Source organism: Saccopteryx bilineata, chromosome 4 (genome assembly GCF_036850765.1).
Source record: "Saccopteryx bilineata isolate mSacBil1 chromosome 4, mSacBil1_pri_phased_curated, whole genome shotgun sequence".
Classification (NCBI taxonomy): domain Eukaryota; kingdom Metazoa; phylum Chordata; class Mammalia; order Chiroptera; family Emballonuridae; genus Saccopteryx; species Saccopteryx bilineata.
The window spans coordinates 91227941-91253059 of record NC_089493.1 but is presented as its reverse complement, the minus strand read 5'-3'; the positions used below and the strand labels follow the sequence as shown (position 1 = coordinate 91253059).

At 41.9% G+C, this 25119-nt stretch overlaps 2 protein-coding genes and 2 non-coding genes across 9 annotated transcripts in view; all 4 read left to right on the top strand.

Annotated features, from left to right (window-relative positions):
* Window positions 1–20271, top strand: part of CHD8 (chromodomain helicase DNA binding protein 8) — a 78961-nt gene extending 58690 nt beyond the window's left edge. For 4 of the 6 annotated variants that reach the window (XM_066277386.1, XM_066277381.1, XM_066277387.1 and 1 more), the window contains exons 15-38: window positions 218–361; window positions 612–867; window positions 1908–2118; window positions 2353–2548; window positions 3393–3560; window positions 3745–3924; window positions 4732–4842; window positions 5208–5404; window positions 5651–5850; window positions 5931–6111; window positions 6195–6284; window positions 7093–7196; window positions 10090–10219; window positions 11505–11580; window positions 12056–12110; window positions 12288–12495; window positions 13101–13309; window positions 13405–14124; window positions 14342–14493; window positions 14773–15075; window positions 16426–16539; window positions 16733–16912; window positions 17292–17408; window positions 19295–20271. In XM_066277386.1, coding sequence (XP_066133483.1) covers window positions 218–361; window positions 612–867; window positions 1908–2118; window positions 2353–2548; window positions 3393–3560; window positions 3745–3924; window positions 4732–4842; window positions 5208–5404; window positions 5651–5850; window positions 5931–6111; window positions 6195–6284; window positions 7093–7196; window positions 10090–10219; window positions 11505–11580; window positions 12056–12110; window positions 12288–12495; window positions 13101–13309; window positions 13405–14124; window positions 14342–14493; window positions 14773–15075; window positions 16426–16539; window positions 16733–16912; window positions 17292–17408; window positions 19295–19864 — 4872 coding nt within the window. In that variant the 3' untranslated portion in view covers window positions 19865–20271. The remainder of the gene's footprint in view (window positions 1–217; window positions 362–611; window positions 868–1907; window positions 2119–2352; window positions 2549–3392; window positions 3561–3744; window positions 3925–4731; window positions 4843–5207; window positions 5405–5650; window positions 5851–5930; window positions 6112–6194; window positions 6285–7092; window positions 7197–10089; window positions 10220–11504; window positions 11581–12055; window positions 12111–12287; window positions 12496–13100; window positions 13310–13404; window positions 14125–14341; window positions 14494–14772; window positions 15076–16425; window positions 16540–16732; window positions 16913–17291; window positions 17409–19294) is intronic. The other 2 variants (XM_066277383.1, XM_066277385.1) reach the window with 2 other exon arrangements.
* Window positions 10670–10779, top strand: LOC136337106 (small nucleolar RNA U6-53/MBII-28). Its single transcript, XR_010731811.1, has one exon. It is a non-coding gene; the product is annotated as a small nucleolar RNA U6-53/MBII-28 (small nucleolar RNA).
* On the top strand, window positions 15790–15899 carry LOC136337107 (small nucleolar RNA U6-53/MBII-28). The gene has a single exon (XR_010731812.1). It is a non-coding gene; the product is annotated as a small nucleolar RNA U6-53/MBII-28 (small nucleolar RNA).
* An 887-nt stretch (window positions 20272–21158) lies between the features above and the next one.
* SUPT16H (SPT16 homolog, facilitates chromatin remodeling subunit) overlaps window positions 21159–25119 on the top strand; it is a 52158-nt gene continuing 48197 nt past the window's right edge. Inside the window, exon 1 of the mRNA XM_066277396.1 lies at window positions 21159–21541. Coding sequence (XP_066133493.1) covers window positions 21476–21541 — 66 coding nt within the window. The 5' untranslated portion in view covers window positions 21159–21475. The remainder of the gene's footprint in view (window positions 21542–25119) is intronic.

Here is a 25119-nt window from a genome sequence, read left to right as displayed (position 1 = left end):
TTTAAGTTAACTCAATATGTTAAATAATATCAAAGGTTTTCTTGAATGTTTTGTGTTTATCGAACAAATGAACAGTGAAAGAAAAAATAAGACAGTAATATTGTCATTTTCCATAATTTTATGAAATAAAGAAAGTAAAGTTAAAGTTATATACTCGATACCCAAAAGTCCTTTGTATTTCCGAGTCTGCTCAATCTTTCGTTTTCTCCATTTCTAGGAACACAAAGTGTTACTCACAGGAACACCATTGCAAAACACTGTGGAGGAGCTGTTTAGCTTGCTTCATTTCTTGGAACCATCACAGTTTCCCTCAGAATCAGAGTTCCTCAAGGACTTTGGGGATCTCAAGACAGAGGAACAGGTAGGACGTCTGTATCTGATGAGGTACTAATGCCAGACCAAAGGTAAAGTTTGTACTAGACAGGTATCTATAGCGTTGGGCATCAAGAGCCTTTCTGAACATTGTATAACCTTGTGCCTACATCATTTGTGAAATTATCCAAAATTGACATTTTTCAGATACTGGAAAAACCTCATTGTATTTCTCAGCATTTCACATAATGTGAGAATGTTTGTTCTCATATTACTGATTTCTTTTCTCTCTGTTTCAGGTTCAGAAGCTACAGGCCATTCTCAAACCAATGATGTTGAGAAGACTGAAAGAGGATGTTGAAAAAAACCTGGCACCCAAACAGGAAACTATTATTGAAGTAGAGCTGACCAACATCCAGAAGAAATACTACCGGGCTATTTTGGAGAAGAATTTCTCCTTTCTTTCCAAAGGGGCAGGTCATACTAACATGCCTAATCTACTCAACACAATGATGGAGTTGCGCAAATGCTGCAACCACCCATATCTCATCAACGGTAAGGAAATTTTTAGAAAATACTTGCCATTTCTGTATTACCTGTTTACTTTTTTTTGTTTATTTGGGTTTTTTTGTATACTTTTTTTAATTGATTTTTTTTTTTTAGCGAGAGAGGAAAAGTGAGAAAGATATGTCGATTTGTTGTGTCACTTTAGTTGTTCACTGATTGTTTCTCATCTGTGCCTTGATTGGGGTGGGTATGGGGCTCAACCTGAGCCAGTGACCCCTTATTCAAGCCAGCCACCTTTGGGCTCAAGCCAGTGACCATGGGATCATGTTGGTGATCCTGCACTCGAGCGGCGACTCTGCTTTCAAGCTAGTAACCTTGGGGTTTTGAACCTGGGACCTCAGCATCCTAGGTCGATGCTCTATCCACTGCACCACCACCGGTCAGGCTCATTGGTTGATTCTTGCATGTGACCTTTCTGGGGATCAAACCTGCAACCTTGGTGTGTTGGGATGATCCTCTAACCAACGGAACTACCCTGCCAGGGCTTACCTGTTTACTTTCCAAATGATAATTCCCCAGGAACAATGGATGCATTGACTCATTCAGTTTAATTTGAGAGTGGAGGAGATTTTTTCTTTTGAAACAATTCTTATGTGATATATCTTTTTCTAGTTCTTTCTAACCCCTTGATCCTCCATAATCTACAAAATTAAATAGGATTTGCTGTTTGGAATTTCATGAATAACCACTCAGGTCAATCTGTTCTCTGGGTAAATGTCCTTAGTGGTACTCCATTTTGCTGTTTTTGTTTTGGATGCAAGTAGGGTGTTAATAGTGGTTTGCATGTCTTTGTCCACACATTTATGTATTTTTTTATCCAATTAATAATTTTAAGTCTACTTATTTTGGAGTATTTGGTATTATACAATTGAAGATGATTTAGGACTTTTGGGGTCCTGAAATTCTGTGTTTGTGATATGTTGATCTCACAGCAGATTTTTCTTTACTTCCTTATCTCACTTAAATAAACTATAGCCTTAGTATATTTTTCTGGATTTCACCGTCAAGTTTGATTTTTCTTTTAACAGGTGCAGAAGAAAAAATTCTAACAGAATTTCGAGAAGCTTGCCATATTATACCTCATGACTTCCACTTGCAGGCCATGGTTCGTTCAGCTGGCAAACTGGTTCTTATTGACAAGTTACTTCCAAAACTTAAAGCTGGTGGCCATAAGGTTCTGATCTTCTCCCAGATGGTACGCTGCCTAGATATTCTAGAGGATTATCTAATCCAGAGGAGGTGAGCATAGAGTCATCCCTTACCTTGTGTTACTGTATCCTCATAAAGCTGTGAGGGGTGGGGGCAGGGTTTAATTTGATGAGGACTGCGATAGAAGTATTTAAGACTCGTTCTCAACTTTCTATTAAGGTTTTTGGTAAACTAGAAATAAGAAGGGACTGGTATTGATCCTACTTTGCTTTTTTGCTCTGTTTCTGCTTAATTAAAATTATTTTTTCATGACTCACATTACAGGTACTTATATGAGCGTATTGATGGGCGAGTTAGAGGTAACCTTCGACAGGCTGCTATTGACCGCTTCAGCAAACCTGACTCAGACCGCTTTGTCTTCTTGCTTTGCACTCGGGCTGGTGGACTTGGTATTAATCTCACAGCTGCTGACACCTGCATCATCTTTGATTCAGATTGGAATCCACAAAATGACCTGCAGGTAAAGAAAATCATTGTCTAACTACTTAACCTGAGAGGTTTTTTCAGCAGGATCAGGATCTCTTAGAAAGGCTTGTGCTTCAGAGAGTATGGAATTGATTACTTAGGGGTGGCAGTCTAGATCAGAGATCAGCAAACTGTTTCTTACAAGGACCAGATAGTAAATATTTTTAGGCTTTGTGGAACATATAGTTTATATTGTTACTACTCACCTATGCTCTTATAGCACAAAAGCAGCTAAAGACAATATGTAAATGAGTGGGGTAGGGCTATGTTTCAATAAATCTTTATTTACAAAAATGGGTGGCTGCCTGACCAGGCAGTGACGCAGTGGATAGAGCGTCAGAGTGGGATGCAGAGGACCCAGGTTCGAGACCCCGAGATCGCCAGCGTGAGCACGGGCTCATCTGGCTTGAGTAAAAATCCCTCCAGCTTGAACCCAAGGTCGCTGGCTTGAGCAAGGGGTTACTTAGTCTGCTGAAGGCCCATGGTCAAGGCACATATGAGAAAGCAATCAATGAACAACTATGGTGTTGCAACATGCAGTGAAAAACTAATGATTGCTGCTTCTCATCTCTCTCCGTTTCTGTCTGTCCGTCCCTGTCTATCCCTCTCTCTGACTCACTCTCAGCCTCTGTAAAAAAAAAAAAAAAAAAAAGGGTGGTGACGCAATCTATAGTTTGCTGACACCTGATGGGGCAGTAAATAATTTTATTTTGAAATCGACTTTTGATTCTGAGTTGATATCATGTCTGCTTTATAGATGTGAATTGATATTTTGAGTGTTTCCCCCACTCCCAATTTTATGTTATCTTTGCCCTTTCTTTCTGTTGTTCCTTAACCAGGCCCAGGCACGGTGTCATCGAATTGGGCAAAGCAAAGCTGTGAAGGTGTACCGTCTCATCACTCGGAATTCTTATGAGAGAGAGATGTTTGACAAGGCTAGTCTCAAGTTGGGATTGGATAAGGCTGTTCTTCAATCCATGAGTGGTCGGGATGGCAACATTACTGGAGTGAGTCCTCTTAGTCTATTGATAACATTTGTAGCAGCAGGTCATAGAGATGGAAGGAGACAAAAACTATTTTTGCACTGGAATCTAACCACCTTGTTTGGATTCTTAATTTCTATTTTTTCAAATATAACAACTGAAATATGATATATTGGTAGTCATTTCATCTTTCTATTGGATTTTGTAGATCCAGCAGTTCTCCAAGAAGGAGATTGAAGATCTTTTAAGAAAAGGAGCATATGCAGCCATAATGGAGGAAGATGATGAGGGTTCCAAGTTTTGTGAAGAGGACATTGACCAGATCTTGTTAAGAAGAACCACAACCATCACCATTGAATCTGAAGGAAAGGGTTCTACCTTTGCCAAGGTATGTTTTATCTGTGCCGAAGGCTAGAGAAGTAGAGATAGAGATAGGAATCTCTAGAAAATATATATATATATATTACTTTTATTAGCATTTATTTTTTGCTGAATTTATGCCTGGGCCAAAAGTTTTTGTTTCTTCTGGGATATCTTTTTTTTCTCTGCAGCCTTTTCTTTTGGATTAGAAATAATCTCTTTTTCAGTAAGGATGATTTTAGTGTAGCAGGGAGAGCTCATGTAAAGGTTAATCCACCCATGAGCTCTACAAATTCTGTGCAGCATCTTGAAAACTTTGTTCACCTGGATGTGTGCACTAACCAAAGAATCTGTATGTATTAGATACAGCATTACTCTCTGCATTTTTAAGCATGTATAGCAAAAATTCAGTTCTCTTTTTTGGGCCCCCAACCCTGTGACCAGATCCAGTGTTTGGCCTGGGTTAACCTACCAGCTCCACCATTGTAATGGCGGAATGGCACATCGTGCTTCTTAAATGACATCTGCCTTCCGGGTATGCATACCCCTTAGGGCGTGAGCAGTTTCACAAGTGGTCTTAAAGTGAATGTGAAGATTTGAACCTCTTGATTTATGTGATTTTGTGGGATTTTCTGAGTCAAAGGAATAGTGAACCATTTTCAGAGGCTGCTTTTGGGCAGAGCTAAATTTTTTTTTTTAAATACACAGTATATTTATTCATTAATTACCATTAAGAATTGAATGAATAAGTAAACAAACAAATTTATTTACTGGTTTCCCATTGCTCGAAAAAGTGATATCATCAACTTTACTCTGTTTCTTTGTTCCTCACTAGGCAAGCTTTGTTGCTTCTGAAAATAGGACAGATATTTCTCTGGATGACCCTAACTTTTGGCAAAAGTGGGCCAAAAAGGCTGACCTAGACATGGATCTACTGAATAGCAAGGTGAGCTTCTTTCTGCTTTAGGGAAGCAATATTGCAGAAGACATAGTACTCTCAGGAATCTCTGTTGTTTTGTTTGTTTTGTTTTTTGTTATAGCTGCTCTGATTTGTAGATGCTGACCTTGGTTTATGATGGTGTGTTATTTATAAAGACCATTGTAAAAACTTTCTATATAGTAGGTCCCTGAGAAGGTATCTACCATTTAATTTTGCTTTTTGACTCCCTGTAGATTATTTTGCACGTGTTAAAAAAAATCTCTCTTTGAGTATCTACAAAGTTACATCCAAGACTTTCACTCCATGATTGTCTTAATGCCTTTCCCATGATCATGTCATAAAGAGAGTTACTGCTTCTGTTCTTTGCATAGAATAACTTGGTGATTGACACACCTAGAGTACGAAAACAGACCCGCCACTTCAGCACTCTGAAAGATGATGACCTGGTAGAATTCTCTGATTTGGAAAGTGAAGACGACGAACGGCCACGCTCTCGCCGGCATGACCGTCATCACACCTATGGGCGCACTGACTGCTTTCGGGTGGAAAAGCACCTATTGGTATATGGGTAAGAACCCACCTTGCCATCAGAGGTTGTGCATTTTCATCCTGATAGACACCGTGTTTGCCTTTCATATGGGAGACTTAAAAGAGGGGATAATGGAAAACTTGATTCTATTTACTCTGTTGCCATGTTTTCCCAAGATCTTTTCGTCTCCCACCTTTGGGAGCTGCAGTTTTGGAGACTGGGGAATATCATTGAATTAGAGTCCCTGGGAATATGTTAATATAATTTCCTTTTTTGTTTTTCTAGTTGGGGGCGGTGGCGAGATATCTTGTCTCATGGACGCTTCAAGCGACGTATGACTGAACGGGATGTGGAGACAATTTGCCGGGCCATCCTTGTATACTGTCTTCTACACTATCGTGGGGATGAAAACATCAAAGGCTTCATTTGGGACTTGATTAGCCCTGCTGAAAATGGCAAGACAAAAGAACTGCAGAATCATTCAGGTAATTATCAACTCTTTACTTTTCATCTTTCTATAGGTTATCTAATCTTTTTCAGGTTCAAGGGGTTTTCTCAATCCAAGTCTTCAATGTCTCCCCTTCCCCAGGCCTATCTATCCCTGTACCCCGTGGACGCAAGGGGAAAAAAGTAAAGTCACAAAGCACTTTTGATATCCATAAGGCAGATTGGATTCGGAAATATAACCCTGATACTCTATTTCAAGATGAAAGTTATAAGAAGCACTTGAAACATCAGTGTAACAAGTAAGGATAGAATTAGTCAAAGACCAAAGCATTTCCATCTCAACTTTACACTATTTTTGAGGCAGCTCTTTCTCTCTTTATAGGGTGCTGTTACGGGTACGAATGCTGTACTATCTGAGGCAGGAGGTGATTGGAGACCAGGCAGAGAAGGTGTTAGGGGGTGCCATTGCCAGGTAAAGTTCTGCTCTCTTTCTCTCCCTCTCTCTCTCTCTCTCTCTCTCTCTCTACACACACACACACACACACACACACACACACACTGATTTGTTGTTCCACTTATTTATGTATTCATTGGTTGAGTTTTGAATGTTCTCTGACTGGGGATTGAACCTGCAACCTGGAGTATCAGCATGGTGCTCTAACCAGCTGAGCTACCTGGTCTAGAAAAGATTGCTTTATTTATTTTATTTTATACTATCTTAGGGATACTTGATCATTCAAATCTATATATTAGGTCTTTAATTCTATACTTGATATCAGTGGAAGGAAATAGCTGCATGAACATTCAAAGTAGTGGGTAAATGAAGATAATTATAGTACTCTCTCCAAGTACTATCATTTTAATTTCCTGCATTTCTGTGCTGACACTGCCCTTTTTCACCTTTTTTTTCTTACAAAGGAAAAATGTTTAATATAAAGATTCAAGATTCACATTATGATAAATGATAAAATTAAATATTCTTCTCTTGATAAGAGTTCAACTTCTGCATTTTTTTTTATTTAATCCTTCCATATTTTTTCTAGGATTTTGTATTACTCCTCTCACCCCTTCCCCTGTCTATAGTTACATTGATAGGTTTCCTTCCTTCATAAGTTAGGATTATTGTTGCAATTTTAAATATAGTTTTTAACTTTACCAATATCTAGGTGATATTTGTGATCTTCCTTTCCCCTCATTCCTAAGCATACAGCTAGATAGAATGTGGCATTTATTTTTCAGTTTCCTTGTTGATTTTTGGTGGTGTTCTCTTATACCTTTAGTGAGATTGACATATGGTTCCCAGTAGTGGATCAGCTGGAGGTTCCAACAACATGGTGGGACAGTGAGGCTGACAAATCTCTGCTTATTGGCGTGTTTAAGCATGGTAGGTGACTTCTCCCACTCTTCCTTCCCTATTGTAGATTTATGTTCACAGATGGAACATTTAGCAAAATGCTTATGACCAATAACTGAGTTCTGTCTTCAGTAAACTTAAGTTTGAATTGGAAACTAGTTCTTAAATATCCAGATTAGAGCAATTTGTCCCTATAAATAGATGTTCAAGAAAGACCAGATGGATAATTAAATCCCAGTGTAGGGAGTCTTCCATCTGTTCTCTAATAAGTGTTACCAGTCTGTGTGTTGTGGCATCTAAGTTAAGGTTCCACAAATCAGGGGAGGTAATACATGCTCACTATTGTTAACCATGCTTACTGTGTATCTTGAACACTTTTTCCTGTCGCTTGCAGAAAGTGTTCTACTTGTATGGCATCCCATTTGTCTAAATGTTCAGCAGTCCTCTGATGGAGGTGCAAACAATAGTATTTGGGTGAAAAAATAGAATATTAAAAGGGAGAATAGCCTGACCAGGTGGTTGCGCAGTGGATAGAGCGTTGGACTGGGATGCGAAGGACCCAGGTTCGAGACCCCGAGGTCTCCAACTTGAGCGCGGGTTCATCTGGTTTGAGCAAAGCTCACCAGCTTGGACCCAAGGTCGCTGGCTCGAGCAAGGGGTTACTCGGTCTACTGAAGGCCCGTGGTCAAGGCACATATGAGAGAGCAATCAATGAACAACTAAGGTGTCGCAATGAAAAACTGATGATTGATGTTTCTCATCTCTCTCCGTTCTGTCTGTCTGTCCCTATCTATCCCTCTCTCTATTAAAAAACCAAAGAAAAAAAGAAAAAAAAAAAGAGAATACTCCCTCTTCATTCTTGCCTAGTAACAAATCCCAGGAATTAAAAGCACTGAATTCTAGCCCACTGGCTTAGTGAATTGAAATATTTCTTTTTGGCCCTGGCCTGTTGGTTCAGCGGTAGAGCGTCGGCCTGGCGTGCAGAAGTCCCGGGTTCGATTCCCAGCCAGGGCACACAGGAGAAGCGCCCATTTGCTTCTCCACCCCTCCCCCTCTCCTTCCTCTCTGTCTCTCTCTTCACCTCCCGCAACCAAGGTTCCATTGGAGCAAAGATGGCCAGGTGCTGGGGATGGCTCCTTGGCCTCTGCCCCAGGCGCTAGAGTGGCTCTGGTCGCAACAGAGCGACGCCCAGGAGGAGCTGAGCATCGCCCCCTGGTGGGCAGAGCATCACCCCTGGTGGGAGTGCCGGGTGGATCCCACTCGGGCGCATGCGGGAGTCTGTCTGTCTCTCCCTATTTCCAGCTTCAGAAAAATACCAAAAAAAAATTTCTTTTTTAAAAATACTTTTATTTTCACTTCTATAAAATAAAAGTAATGTTTTTAAGGAGTTTAATGGGATAAGAAAATGTATGAGCCTCTGTAGTCTTATATTTACTTATGAGATACAGGTTTAGAAGAGTACAAACATCCTAAAAATATGTTTGTTCATTTACCATTCATCAATAGTTCAGTGTCTGTTTGCAGGTATGTTTTTTTGTTTGTTGGTTGGTTTTGGTGTGTTTTTTTTGGTATTTTTCTGAAGCTGGAAACGGGGAGGCAGTCAGACAGACTCCCGCATGCACCCGACCAAGATCCACCCGGCACGCCCACCAGGGGGCGATGCTCTGCCCATCCGGGGCGATGCTCTGTTGCAACCAGAGCCACTCTAGTGCCTGAGGCAGAGGCCATGGAGCCATCCCCAGCGCCCAGGCCATCTTTGCTCCAATGGAGCTTGGGCTGCCGGAGGGGAAGAGAGAGACAGAGAGGAAGGAGAGGTGGAGGGGTAGAGAAGCAGATGGGCGCTTCTCCTGTGTGCCCTGGCCGGGAATTGAACCTGGGACTTCCGCACGCCAGGCTGATGCTCTATCACTGAGCCAACCGGCCAGGGCTTTTTTTTTGTTTGTTTGTTTTGTATTTTTCTGAAGTTGAAAACGGGGAGGCAGTCAGACAGACTCCCGCATGCGCCTGACCGGGATCCACCTGGCACGCCCACCAGGTAGCGATGCTCTGCCCACCAGGGGGCGATGCTCTGTTGCAACCAGAGCCATTCTAGCGCCTGAGGCAGAGGCCACAGAGCCATCCTCAGCACCCGGGCCAACTTTGCTCCAATGGAGCCTTGGCTGCTGGAGGGGAAGAGAGAGAGAGGAAGGAGAGGGGGAGGGGTGGAGAAGCTGATGGGCGCTTCTCCTGTGTGCCCTGTCTGGGAATCGAACCTGGGACTACTGCATGCCAGGCCAACGCTCTACCACTGAGCCAACTGGCCAGGCTGCAGGTATAAATTTTTTATCCTTCATTTAAAAATGTGTGACTTGCCTGACCTATTGTGGCGCAGTGGATAAAGCGTCAACCTGGAAATGCTGAGGTCGCCGGTTTGAAACCCTGGGCTTGCCTGGTCCAGGCACATATGGGAGTTGATACTTCCAGCTCCTCTCCCCTTCTCTGTCTGTCCTCTCTCTCTCTCTCTCTGTCTCTCCCTCTCCTCTCTAAAATGAATAAAAAAAAAATTTTTTTTTTAAAAAGCTTTAAAAAAAAAAGTGACTTTTCCCTAAATTATTTGACTTTTTTAGTTTTTCCATCTATGTTGGAAGAATAATAGACTGGCTGTTAAATAGATACTTAAATCTATGCCTGTTCTGTACAAACTGATTAAATGCCTGTCTTCAATAAGCAGTATTAAAGCTCTTTATGACTTTTAAGTTGCTATAGAAATGTTAAAATAGTATTATAACCCAACAGCTGTCCAAGTTAACATTTAAACTATATTTTGCATTATGAGCAAAGTAGCCCATATAATATACTCTCATAATCCCAGCAGCATATGAAATAAGCATAAAGGCAAAATGAATCTGTGATTTTCTTCAATTTATGGCCTTTTTTATTCTAGGCTATGAAAAATACAATACTATGAGGGCAGACCCAGCTTTATGCTTCCTAGAAAAGGCTGGCCGACCAGATGACAAAGCTATTGCAGCAGAACATCGAGTGTTGGATAATTTCTCTGACATAGTAGAAGGGTAAGCATTGTTGTTTAGTTCTCTTAAAGTTCTGAGTATGCCCTATAAAGGCTATTTGTTGCTTGTGCTAAGAGATAACACTAGCCTTGACTGAACCCATTGGGATTCTTAATGGCAGTTATACTTACGAATGATAAATTCTTAACAAAGAGTGAGACCAGCAGAAAGGACTCCATAAACGTGCCTAAAACCATACATTGCCATAACATGCTACTAGGGGTGAAAATTAATATTACTCCCAAATGGCTTATTTAATGTCTGTTCAGTTTTCTTTACATTGCTTTTCTGTATAGCCATAGTAGCTGAGAAAATGACCGATTTTCTTGAAAGAAAATAGCCATGTAGCTCTTGTATGTCACCTATATGGTAGAGCCTCAGGAAATTTTAGCTCTGGTTTATCATCTCTCAATGGTGGTAACCCATAAAGGTATTCGTCCGCCTGGATACATGCCTCGATGATGAGTTGCCATGCTAATACTGAGTCACCAGGTAGGGCAGTGTTGCTCTGGTTTGGGTGCCAGTGAGTTTAACAAAACTTCTCATGTGGAGACCTGAGGGGCATGTGCAAGAGTTCGCTTAGTTCATAAATACCCAGCCTCCTTCATTATTGAGAGGATTCTCCTTGATGATCACAACCTCAGTTTGCGTAGTGAAGGACCCTCAGAGGAAATTGGGCCATTTATTTATTGCAAATAATTATGTCACCTTTCTGCTCAGTAGAACAATGTAATAAAATTTTGTAATAAAAATAGGCAAATGTGGACTACTCACATAAAATAATAAAAGTAAATAGTTGGAAAGAAGGGGGGAAATGGTTAAACAATAAAAAAGAGCTATCAAAAGAAGGCAGGCAAGTGTGCTGGTCAGTGTTTCATTTCAAATTAAAGCAATTTAGAGTATACTTTGTCAATTTCTCCCAGTTCACCTGACTAGGTGAAGGGTCATTGGCTCGCCTGGAGTCCCCTGGTCTAGGCATATATGAGAAACAATGAATGAACCAAATGTGACCAAAGTGCCGCAACTACAAGCTGATTCTTTTCTTTCCCTTTCTGTCTGTCTGCCTGTCTCTCTCAAAAAAAAAAAAATATTTCCCCTCGTTTTTTGTTCTGTTGAATCCTATACCTAATTTGCTCAGAGCTTAGCACCTAGCTTGCCATTCCTTCCAGCATGAAAGAAAAGACTGTTCCATGCTAGATTGTATGTTTGGCCAGCTCTTCATCCTGGGTTCCACTTAGTGAAAGAAGAAATATAGCTAACATTTTCTCATGCCTCTGGCTAATTTTAGGGTTGACTTTGATAAGGATTGTGAAGATCCTGAATATAAACCACTCCAGGGTCCCCCAAAGGACCAAGATGATGAGGTAGGATTCTCATTTTAAGTCTCTTTTCTGTATTACTGAATAGTTAAGTATTTTCCCATTCCCTGAATCCTGAAGTATAAATATGTTGATTAATTTGTAATATAAAATGAAAAGTAATTATCACTTGAGAATTTTAAGTGTTAATGGAAAGGATTGTAATGCCAGCTGGGAAAAAGATTAGAGATGCCTTTGTGGAAGAGGTGGGACTCAAACTGGACATTGAGAGATACTACTTTTAATAAATTCCTGAGTCTTGTTTTGTCTTCCAGCCATTATTAAGAGCTGACTTTTCAGGTTCTTCTTTTCTCATTCTTTTACTTGGTTGTTTCCATTTTTTGTGAGGGTTCCTTTCCTTAGAAATTTTTCTTGATCCCTGATGCCATAAAAGGACACACATGAGAAAGTGATTTCAGAGTACCAACTTCCCCCCCTTTCCCTCCCCCCTCCATCCTGTGGGGTGGATCTCCTTCTCTAGGGTGATCCCTTGATGATGATGGATGAGGAGATCTCAGTGATTGATGGAGATGAAGGTAAACTTCTAGGTCAACTAGTATGGTTTGTGTGGGGTGGTGGTTTTGGGGGATTACTGACTGATTCTATCCTGTCCTGGGATTTCTAAGAGCTTTGTCTTTGGGTGGGTTCAAATACCAGAATTATCTCTACTATCTTTCCTGTACTTCCTCTTCATTCTACTTTGGTTCCCACAGCCCAGGTAACCCAACAGCCAGGCCATCTATTCTGGCCTCCAGGCTCTGCTCTGACAGCTAGGCTTCGGCGCCTAGTTACAGCCTATCAGCGTAGCTACAAGAGAGAACAAATGAAGATAGAGGCTGCAGAACGTGGGGACCGAAGAAGGCGGCGTTGTGAGGCAGCCTTCAAGCTAAAAGAAATTGCACGGCGGGAAAAACAGCAACGGTAAAATATGGCTGGGAATTCGAGATGAACTGTAAGCTAGTCTTCATAGAGGCTCGTATGGAAAAGCACCTTAGAAGGAATTTATTTGGAATTCTCTAAGAGGAGCCATCTTCTTTGCCCTTAATTGTTATACCTCTATAACATAAACCTCACTTTCGCTTAATCATAACTCCCAGGAAGATCTTCTATATAAGTCATTCTCATTATTTGCCAACTTTTTTTTTCTTAAGATTTTATTTATTGATTTTACAGAGTGGCGGGCAGCGGACAAGAAGTATCAATTCATAGTTGCTTCACTTTAGTTGTTCATTGATGGTAGTAGTCATTTGAGCCTTGTCTGGGCAAGCCCAGGGTTTTGAACCAGCGGCCTCAGCATTCCAGGTTGACACTTTATCCGCTTTGCCACTACAGGGCCAACCAACTTGCTAATTATTAAATTCTTACATGGTACAGAGTACCTCTTATGCCCTCTTCTGCTATCTTTTGTTTGTTTTTTATCTCTACTTTCAATTTTTCTGTAGTCAGATACTCTAAGCCACACTGAGAAGTAACCAGTTTCTCTGTGTTTTTCTGATCTCTGTTCCTGATTCCTTTTCTCTTTGTAGATGGACAAGGCGTGAACAAACTGATTTCTATCGAGTAGTGTCTACCTTTGGTGTGGAGTATGACCCTGACACCATGCAGTTCCATTGGGATCGCTTCCGCACTTTTGCTCGACTGGACAAAAAAACAGATGAAAGCCTTACCAAGTATTTCCATGGCTTTGTGGCCATGTGCCGCCAAGTGTGCCGTCTTCCACCAGCAGCTGGAGATGGTAAGCGAGACTGGAGATTCTTGGTAGAGTGCAGATGGATGGCGACAGAACTAGCTATTGATTCATTTCTCCTTCCACCTTGATGTTTCTTTTAGAGCCTCCGGACCCTAATCTGTTTATTGAGCCCATCACTGAGGAGAGGGCCTCACGGACTCTCTACCGTATTGAATTGCTTCGGCGCTTACGGGAACAAGTTTTATGTCACCCCCTCTTGGAAGATCGGTTGGCATTATGTCAGCCTCCAGGTCCTGAATTGCCCAAGTGGTGGGAACCTGTTCGACATGACGGGGAGCTTCTACGAGGGGCAGCCCGCCACGGGGTGAGCCAAACAGACTGCAACATCATGCAGGACCCAGACTTCTCTTTTCTGGCTGCCCGAATGAATTATATGCAGAACCATCAGGCAGGAGCACCAGCTCCATCCCTTTCACGCTGCTCTACTCCACTGCTACACCAGCAGTATACCTCGCGCACTGCCTCACCATTGCCCCTGCGCCCAGATGCTCCTATTGAAAAGCCACCTGAGGAGACGGCTGCCCAGGTCCCCAGTCTGGACAGTCTAACTTTAAAGCTAGAGCATGAGGTGGTAGCTAGGAGCCAACCAACCCCTCAAGTCTATGAGATGCGAGTAGCCCCCTCTGATACTTCCCCTCTGATTTCCCGGAGTATCCCATCAGTCAAACTGGAAGATGAGGATGATTCAGACTCTGAGCTGGACTTAAGCAAGCTGTCACCGTCATCCTCTTCTTCCTCATCCTCATCCAGCTCCAGCTCCAGCACTGATGAAAGTGAGGACGAGAAAGAAGAGAAGCTAAGTAAGTGCATGTGACAGGCTATTGGCCTTCTTCCCTATTACCCTCCTCTCTTATTTCCTTTCTTTCCTAAATGCGTCCTCTAAGAATCGGATTTTGATTTGGTAGATTATCAGATGATACCTGTCATTCTTTGGGTCTTTATTTAACATTCTTATAATACCATTCCTATATAACTTTATTCTTTCACCTTTGTTCATGCATTCTGTATGATCGCTAGCTGCTGACCGGTCCCACTCAAAGCTCTATGATGAAGAGAGTCTCTTGTCCCTCACTATGTCCCAAGATGGATTCCCAAATGAAGATGGAGAACAGATGACGCCTGAGCTTCTACTGCTACAAGAAAGACAAAGAGCCTCTGAGTGGCCCAAGGTAATGGCCTCATTCCTGGACATGTAGAGTCTAGAAATACAGTGTAACACATAGGAAACATGGAACAGATAGTTCTGGTTTTCTTTGATTGTATTTAGTGCTACATGTTTTTTATGAAACTCTTCCCAGTTGACTTATGAATCAGATACTATTACCTCCTTCCTTTCTGCCTTATGATTTTATCCATCCTGATAATGATGCCGTTATTGTTTGTCACAGGATCACATAGCTAGTACTCAGGCCCTAAAACCAGCATTGATTTCTTTTTCCCCACTTAAGGATCGTGTCCTGATAAACCGTATTGACCTCGTATGCCAGGCTGTACTCTCAGGGAAGTGGCCTTCTAGCCGTCGGAGCCAGGAAATGGTAACAGGAGGAATTTTGGGGTCAAGCAACCTCTTGCTAGACAGTCCTTCATTGACTCCTGGAGAATATGGTGACTCTCCAGTTCCCACACCTCAAAGTAGCAGTGCAGCTTCCATGGCAGAGGAGGAAGTGTCTGCAGTCACCACAGCAGCGGCTCAGTTCACCAAACTTCGCCGAGGCATGGATGAGAAGGAGTTTACAGTTCAGATCAAAGATGTAAGTTTAGCATTTAGGTATTGGGAAGTGGGAAAAGAGACTACAGTTTTTGGTAACTAGTTTGACTAAACTCATTTGATTAGCTCAGTGGTTGGCAAACTCATTAGTCAATAGAGCCAAATATCAACAGTACAACAATTGAAATTTCTTTTGAGAGCCAAATTTTTTAAACTTAAACTATATAGGTTGGTACATTATTATTAACTTAATTAGGGTACTCCTAAGCTGGCCTTTGCTAAAAAGTCCTCAATCTGATTGAGCCGCATGTGGCTCATGAGCCACAGTTTGCTGACCACTGGGTTAGCTAACTTTAAAAATGACAGGAGAAAAAAAATTAGAGCTCCAAAGATCCATGTAGGAAAAGTCATTGCAGTAAAAGAACAGATCTTATGATGACTTCTATCTCCTGAAGGCTAGATGAAAAGAAATCATATTTTTGAAAGAAGTTTAATTGACACAAGGCTTGTTTTAAGTAGCTTGTTTTTAAATGTTTAAAAATTTAAATCAAATCATAGGAAGCTGTTAAAACGATACCTAAGTATTATGGGCCATATTAAGTTAAAAATAGGTCTCATTTGTACAGAAATTAAGTCAGTGTTTTTATACAGATGGAAATTTTTATTTTTCCTGATCATCTTCCATATCTAACTCTATTAGCTGGCCATTAAGCAACAAGAAAGTATTTTATAGTATGTGATGGGAATATTGGGATTTTGCCTGTGCTGAGTTTCCATGCTAAATCTAAAATACCAGGTAGAGGGTTTTACCCTGCACTGGGTGGTGTTGAGATAACATTCTGCTTCTCTTAAAGCCGCCTGAGGGCCTGACTAGGCGGTGGCGCAGTGGATAGAGCGTCGGACTGGGATGTGGAGGACCCAGGTTCGAGACCCCGAGGTTGCCAGCTTGAGCACGGGCTCATCTGGTTTGAGTAAAGCTCACCAGCTTGGACTCAAGTTCGCTGGCTCGAGCAAGGGGATACTCGGTCTGCTGTAGCCCCACAGTCAAGGCACATATGAGAAAGCGATCAACGAACAACTGTGTCGCAATGAAAAACTGATGATTGATGCTTCTCATCTCTCTCTGTTCCTGTCTGTCCCTATCTCTCCCTCTCTCTCTCTGTAAAAAAAGAACAACACAGTCACCTGAGGGGCACTAGGTTAAGAAATTAAATATTTCTAAAGAAAAAGTGTATAAATTTTTTATATTTCTAACTTCTACTCTTCAGTTCAATGGCCTTCTCATTATCATTGAACCAGATGAATGACTCTTACCCCAGGTCCCCCAAAGCTTAAGCTTTACTTTAAAAACATGTGCCGTATGACATCTAGGTTGGGTGGGTTGTCTTCCTAGGAAGAAGGACTGAAACTAACATTCCAGAAGCACAAGTTGATGGCTAATGGAGTAATGGGAGATGGACACCCTCTGTTTCATAAGAAGAAGGGGAGCAGAAAGAAGCTGGTGGAGGTAAGAGAAAGTCTTTAACATGATGATTAGATAATAGCTTTATGTTCTCGGTAATTGTTGAAGGCAATTGTGCCTGAGGGACTAGAGGATGTTAGAGTTATTTTATGGCTACCATTGGCATTGGCTGTGCTCCCCCTCCCTTCCTGCCTCAAAGAAGAGTATGTGCTCATGGGGGTGGATTCTGGGTTTGCAGCTGGAGGTGGAGTGCATGGAAGAGCCTAATCACCTTGATGTGGACCTGGAGACCCGGATCCCTGTCATCAATAAGGTGGATGGTACTTTGCTGGTGGGTGAGGATGCCCCTCGCCGGGCTGAACTGGAGATGTGGTTACAGGGTCATCCAGAGTTCGCTGTCGATCCCCGATTTCTAGCGGTGAGTGGCAGTTCCATCCAGCAAGATTTAAAGTCATTCCCTTGTTTTTTAAGTGTGTGAGAGGGAGAAAGCATGCCATATCATGTCATTGTTTCTGCATCTGCAAAATAGAGGTAGTAGTACCTACCAATCATCCTATCTCCCAGAGTTGTGAGGATCAAAACAAAATAATGTTAAAATGTGTGTTAAATTGCTATTAAACTATTGTATACCACTTAAATTTTTGGAGAGAAATGCTTAATGGCCGTTTTCCACTAGGACTAATCTCCTGGTTATCCATGCAATAAACATTTATTGTTAAACTAGACACTAATAACTTAGCAATTACTCCAGGGAAGATTTTTATTCCTCTAGGATAACTGGTATTTTTCTGTTGCAGTATATGGAGGATCGCAGAAAACAGAAGTGGCAGAGATGTAAAAAAAATAATAAGGTAGAATTGAACTGTTCGGGAATGGAACCAATACAGACTACCAACTCCAGGAATGGAAAAAAGGTGAGACTGAAGCATTACCACCCTGTTCCCACACTAGATGTGGCTGGAGAAATTACTTAATGCTATTTATCTTGTTGCAATGTATTTTTGAGAAAATGTATCTTGGGTTCACCAATAAGGAAGCCAGAGTATTTTCATTGTTATTTTTACAGTCTCGTGACCTTGTCATCTCTAGAAGAGGATAAAATTCTAAAAACTAATTTTGGCACTTTAAGCATACTGAAAAATAAGAATTAGTAGGATATGTTAGAACATTCAAGGCCTTATCCTGCTCTTCTACTGACGTAAAGGATTTTTGGCAAATCCTTCCGCCTTTTCAGTTTTCACACCCTGAAAAGTGAGGGGTTTAGAGCAGTAATTTCTTAAAGTTTTATGATTCTATATATTTTAGAAGTATTTGGAGGCCTACTAAGGAAAAAAGTTACAGGGTTTCACAACGTATAAGAGGTCGAGAATTACTAATAATATGTCAGTAATGGAGAAAGGACAGGAAATCATGTTTTATAGTTTATAATAACAATTTTGGTCAGCAGGTTATTTCATTATTTCCAGGTATACCTATGTTTTATCATGGTTACAGATAGATTTAAGTACCCATAATCCTTTCCACCAAATTATAACTGCCGGAGTTTCTCTTGGCTATTTGCCTTACTTTGGGCAATAATTGAATTATTTGAACATACATAAATCATGGTTTGAATTGGTGAGCAGTCATTTATAATGGATTAGCACTTTTGTATACTCACTTTAATCATTCCTCATTTGATGTTTTATATACAGCTTTTTATATGATTTCTCTTTTAACAAAATTTATTTCCAAATGAACATTTATTTTTTGTATTTAACAAATTCTGAGAACATTATTTTGCACATAATATAGATTGATTTGTGACATGAATTTATGAGCCTTATTTTATGTTGATGTGACTGTGGTTTCATATATTGTTACGATAGAAGAATCTAGTTTTCCCTCTTAGTCTCCATGGGATCAAGTGGGTAATAAGCCAAATGGTTGATATATGGGACATTGATGGCTAGAAGGCTGTTATATTTTGTCTTTAATTTATCATTATAATATTTTTAAAGTCTTTAAAAATAGAGTTTTAAAATGTTTGGTTTTGTAAGATAGAAAGGTATATTCCCATTTGAGGTGCTTGGTTTAGATTGAGCAGTGTCCAGATACACAGGTGCCAATTGTCTGAGTTTAATGCCAGTTTTCTCAGTATTATACTTATGTTTAGCAAAGCAAAGGCACTAAAAGTAACAATTTCCAGCATCAGTGAACTTAACCAGAATTTGTAGTCATACCATGTAGAAGAAGGAATTTAAAATTCGACAGCAAACAAGTGTTTTATCATTGTGAGAAACTTATTTTATTAAATTTGGTAAGGAGCTAGCCACAATCTTTTTGCTGTTCTAGACATCCAAAAGTGTAATCTGACCTCTCTTCATTTTACTCCCTGATACGATAATGAAAGAGTATCATAAACATCAGTACAGTTGTGAGGCACTTCACATGGTAAGATCGTGTGAATAACCTGTCGGGAAAGTATACTGTGCAAGTATTGATTCAGTCAGTGTCTTACTCAGGCACCTCATAAACAAAGGTAGGCATTTGTGAAGTGGCTGACCAGAGTAAAAGTACAATGTAGTCATAGAAAAAAGCAAAATTCTGGTCACATGTATAGCAGTATCAAATCCTTGATCTTAGCATCAGAATGCATCAACCAGCTACTTCCAGCATTTGCTTCTTCCCATTACCATTAAGCCCCTTCTATTTTTTCCCCCCTCCTAAAGATATATTCAGTGAAAAAGCTTTTGCAAGCTTTCTTCTGTTTAATTTTTTTCCTGTCTTTCTTTTCACTCTCTTTTTCTGTTCCTCCCAGGGTCACCATGCTGAAACTGTGTTCAATCGGGTTTTACCAGGGCCTATTGCACCAGACAACAGTAAGAAGAGAGCCCGTAGGATGCGACCAGACCTTTCTAAGATGATGGCCCTGATGCAGGGTGGAGGCACTGGGTCCCTGTCTCTGCATAATACCTTCCAGCACAGCAGTAGTGGCCTGCAGTCTGTGTCATCTTTGGGTCATAGCAGTGCCACTTCTGCATCTTTGCCTTTTATGCCATTTGTGATGGGTGGTGCAGCATCATCCCCTCATGTAGACTCCAGCACCATGCTTCATCACCACCACCACCACCCTCACCCCCACCCCCACCATCATCACCATCACCATCCAGGCCTGAGGGCCACTGGTTACCCTTCTTCACCAGCCACTACCACCTCTGGTACTGCCTTGAGGTTGCCACCACTGCAACCTGAGGAGGATGAGGACAATGAGGATGAAGATGATGATGATTTATCTCAGGGCTATGATAGCTCAGAAAGGGACTTCTCACTCATTGATGATCCTATGATGCCAGCCAACTCAGACTCCAGCGAAGATGCAGATGACTGAAGCCTCGGCTTGGTCCCCATTGTTTGGGTGGCTGCTATATCATTTACTCTGGCCCTTGGACTATGGAAAAGTGGGAGGGACAGGGGAGATGTGGGGAAACCCAGGACTCCAGGAGGTGAAAAGGAAAAAGAAAACTTGTACCTGATTGCTTCCAAATTTGAGCAGACTGGGTGGGCAGGGGAACTCCTAAAATAATACATGACCACTTCCTCATTTCTGGGGAAGGAAAGGAGACTAGAGCAGCTGAGGCGCTCACCCCTCCCTAGACACCTCCATTAACCACAGACTACGTAGTGCTGGCCGTAGCCTCTGGCAGAGCCTGTTTCTGGCGGAACTGTGGATACAGAGGGAGGGTCAGGAAATGTTACCTTCCTTCCCTTGGCATTAATAAATTTAAGTTAATCCTTTTCCACTCTTCCCTTGTTCTACATTTGCTCAAATCCAATATAAATATTAATTTTAAGAGTTGCTGTTCATGATGGGTGATTTCAATACCACCTTCCTAAAGTTCATTACTGTTCATGCAGAGTTAATTTGGATAAGGCAGATAAGTTCTTTTAAGTAGGCCATCCAGCTTGCTAAAGGCAAGGGATTTAAGCTAAACAGTAAGTAAAATGCTCGATTCAAACTCCAAATTCTTACAAGAAACGAGAAAGAAGAATTTCGGCAAGAACCAGAAACATTTTGTTTAGAATTACTTGAAGTAACCATGCTTTAGGGAAGCCTTAAGTTCAGTCACTATGAACTGCAGTAAGGAGACTGGGAGACTGGCAAGACGATGTCTCGATATGGGCACCAGCTATGGGGTTGTGTGAATGCTCTCTATCCATTTGTCTTACATCCCCTCCCCTACTATTCCAGCGTGCAGATGAAGCCTGGGCATTTTACTTCCCTAAGGCAAAGCCCTTCACCCATAGCTTGAGTAGTAATTTTATTGGGAGGATAGGCTCCCTGCCCCCGGTTTGAGCTCTGTGTCTGCACCAAGCCCCTGACCCAGAGGCCTGGCGTCGAGGATTCTTCCAGTTCTGAAGCACCAGAGGGTTTTGCTTCCTTACCATTTCTAGGAGGGGAACGTGCCCTGTTACACTGTCGTTTTCCTACTCCCCTCCCACGCCAAATCCCGCTCTTTCTGCCCCCTCTTCCTATGCCAATGGGTGGGGCCGTTACACCAGCGCGGGGCAGCTGAAAGGCGGGGCCTGCAGGCTCCCGCCTCCTTAGCTGTGCCTGGCTGCTGCCGCCTCCGCAAAAAGTCGGAGCTCCTGGGAACTGCGGCCCAGTGGAGAGTAAGGGCGGGGGCAGGACGTCACGTAATGACGTTGACTCGCGTGTGGCTGTTCCTAAGTTAACAAGAAAACCCCGCGAAAGTCTAGGCTGTATGTACATTTTGTTGATTCCCCAATCTATCTTCCCACCAACCTCCCGAGAGAGGATTAAAAAAAGGAGAGAGAGAGAGAGGAAAAGCGCTGTCGGGACCCGGAAGCGGAAAGGGCATCTTTGAGGTCGATACTTCCGGGTCACTGGGAGAGTGCGGGATTCCGGGGCCGAGAGCGGGTGGTGGAGCCGGGACCTCGCGTGATTCTCCGGACCCGAGGAGGAGCGGCGTCCGTGGCTATGGCTGTGACTCTGGACAAAGATGCTTATTACCGGCGAGTGAAGAGACTGTACAGCAATTGGCGGGTAAGAGAAATTCCGTAATTTTCCCTAGGGAGCTTCTCTCTTACATCCCATAATAATCCCGTTCCTCGGCGCCCTTTTTTTCCTTTCCGTCGAGAATTCCCGGTTTCAGTGTCGCGCCCCTTTAGTTGCCTCAGGATCATTCGCCGCAGGTGGCCCCGAGCGCCGCCAGGTAACAGGGAGTGCACCGCAAACACCCTACTTTGCGGCCACCACCATCTTCCCCGCGTGCCGGTCTCCGTCATGCATAACAGCCACCTCTCGTAGTCTCTTCCCGCCCTGCAAGAGGCATCATCATTCCCTCCCACTCTGTGATCACGTCTTGCTGCCCCCTTCTGCAGTGTTCACACACACCCACGCACTCGCTCTGTCCTTCAAGAACCTGAGCGTTCCGCCCAGATCCCGCCAGAATTATAACCATCTTCGTAAAGGATGGGTGGAGGAGCTAAGAGGATGTGAGTTGGGCTCTTTGCGTTTATTCTTTGCGAGGTTTTTGCCAGAGTTAAATACTGCTCACGCGCAACCTCTTCATGATCTAGGCCCCGCCATGGATAACAGAAACCCAGCGTAAACCTGCAGGCATTAGTAATACAAAAAACGATGCAATGCATGAGACCTGATTAGTTTCCTCTTTGGTAGAGTGTCCGGGGCACGTGTATAGAAAAAGAACTGTTGCAGTTCCCAGTCTTTTAATGATTGGGCAATTTTGTTGTTTGAAAACGTTGACTGTTAAAATATATTCTTATGAAAGCAGTTTGTCAATTCAAACATTTAGTTGCATTCTATGGTGCAGCCTGAGCTGTCCAGCTTAAGTCTGGCCTCTGAACTCGTGTCATCCAGGGAAGATAAGCTAGTAATAAAGACTTTTTAAAACCGGAAAGAGGTCTTTACAAAAAATGTTCAATTTTGATTTCAGCATCATAAGTGGCCTTCAAATTGATCTTTTACTAAAAACCAAGCTCTTAATACTGGTCATTTCCCTGCCATTCACATTAAAAGTTCCTGTGCATGTTTCTTTTGAGGATAAATGCATTATATAATTGAAAATAAAGTGGATTCTCAATTGCATTTTATGGAAAGCAAAAATAAGGACTATGCTGGTCAGGTGCTGAACATAAATTTTATTTTAAAAATTTTTATTGGTTAGTCTCTAACAAATGTTTTTACAGCTTCTTTCACTGTCACATTTTAAAATTGGAACATGAGCCTGACCAGGCGGTGGCGGAGTGGATAGAGCGTCGGACTGGGATGCGGAGGACCCAGGTTCGAGACCTGGTTGCCAGCTTGAGCGCGGGCTCATCTTGTTTGAGCAAAGCTCACTAGCTTGGACCCAAGTTTGCTGGCTCAAGCAAGGGGTTACTTGGTCTGCTGAAGGCCCACGGTCAAGGCACATATGAGAAAGCAATCAGTGAACAACTAATATGAGAAAGCAATCAGTGAACAACTAAGGTGTCACAACAAAAAACTGATGATTGGTGCTTCTCATCTCTTTCCATTCCTGTCTGTCTGTCTCTATGTATCCCTCTCTCTGACTCTCTGTCTCTGTAAAAAAAACAAAAACTTATAAATTGGAACATGATCCATGTTAGAAAAACTCTGAAAGCCAGGGTATTTTTAAACATTAATACGTGTTAATGTGCTGGTAATAATGAAAAGCCCTCTCATCTGTCTGTAGACCTCAAAATTATGTATTTTTGATGTGGAGGTTGTTTCTAGTTTCAGTGATTTAGAGTTTATCAAATTATTCATCCTCTCTAAACTGTTCATGAAAGCTAAGACTAATTTAGTGGTCACTGTTCCCCTAAACATGAAACTAGGAAAAATGTGGGACTTGAAGACCAATTGGAAAACTTAATCTCCAATGACAGCCTTTAAATCCATGAAAGTTCATTTATCAGCCCCCATTTTTTGTTTCTCAAAAATTGTTAAAATTTATGTTGGTCCTCCTATTTAACTTAATGACATTATTTGAAAGGGGGATGTTAGTTGTTGATAAAATCCTGGCCTTGTAGAGTTGAGCCAAGTCAAAAAATTTATTCAAAATTTATAAGTAATTATTATAAAATTTTAGTTGAGTGGACTTTCTTTTTTAAAGATTTTATTTATTCATTATGGGGGGGGGCAGGAAGCATCAACTCTCATATGTGCCTTGACTAGGCAAGCCCAGGGTTTTGAACCGGCATCCTCAGCGTTTCCAGGTTGATGCTTTATCCACTGCGCCACCACAGGTCAGGCTCTTTTTTATAATTAAGTTGTAATAACCATACCCAGAACCTACCTGTAGAATTTCTTTATGCACAGTCTTTCCAGTAGAGTACTTTTATTCTGACCTGCTTAAGCAGAGATTGTAGTTTTCTGGGATAATTTCCGGTTGCTTATCCTCTGTTCAGAAAGATAGTCAAATATATAGGTGCACGCTATACTTGTTTTTATTTTTCACTTTTTCCTTTAATAAGGAAATTGGCATCAAAATAAGAACTTGAAGTGTACTCCTAAGCCTTGTGTTGCCAACTCTCATCTTCAAATAAATCTGTTATGACAAAAATTAACTAACTAAAAAATTACTTTGGGCTCCTCATCTACTTTTTAGTTGTACATACCTTTAAGCATAAGACTCTCAGAATTGTGTGGTACCACAAGGTAGGTCAGACTCTGTTCAACTATATAGAATTGTAAAAAACCAGAAAGCTACTGCCCTGCCCCGTTTTTATTTTTTATTTTTTTAATTTATTTTTCTGAAGCTGGAAAAGGGGAGACAGTCAGACAGACTCCCACATGCACCCGACCGGGATCCACCTGGCACGCCCACCAGGGGGCGACGCTCTGCCCCTCTGGGGCGTCGCTCTGTTGCAACCAGAGCCACTCTAGCGCCTGGGGCAGAAGCCAAGGAGCCATCCCCAGCGCCTGGGCCATCTTTGCTCCAATGGAGCCTCGGCTGCGGGAGGGGAAGAGAGAGAGAGAGAGGAAGGAGAAGGGGAGGGGTGGAGAAGCAGATGGGTGCTTCTCCTGTGTGCCCTGGCCGGGAATCGAACCCGGGACTTCTGCACGCCAGGCCGACGCTCTACCACTGAGCCAACCAGCCAGGGCCCCTGCCCCCTTTTTAAAGTAAGAGTAGGATCTAGCATGACTTCTGATGTCACCTATCTGCAAGTTGAGTTGAGTTAGGTATATCTTGTGGGGCAAATAAGATATATTATTTCTTACTTACAGTTTTCATAACTTATGTCCTAAAAACAATTGCAGCATTACATACTTTTAATTGAGTAGAAATTTCTAAAACCTTAAACCTTATTCCTGAGAAAACAGGCTTAGCCAAAAATCAAAAAGGAGACCTCCATAGTGATTGAAACTTAGTTATTTTCTGACTCTTGGATGTTTGAGTCTAATCCAGTCCCCTTATTTGCTTTTTTGTGACAGAGACAGAGAGAGGGACAGATAGGAACAGAGAGATAGATAGCAAGAGAGATGAGAAGCATCAATTCTTCGTTGCAGCACCTTAGTTGTTCATTGATGGCTTTCTCATATGTGCCATAATCTGTTTGAGCAACCTTTGGGCTCAAGCCAGCGACCCCACGCTCAAG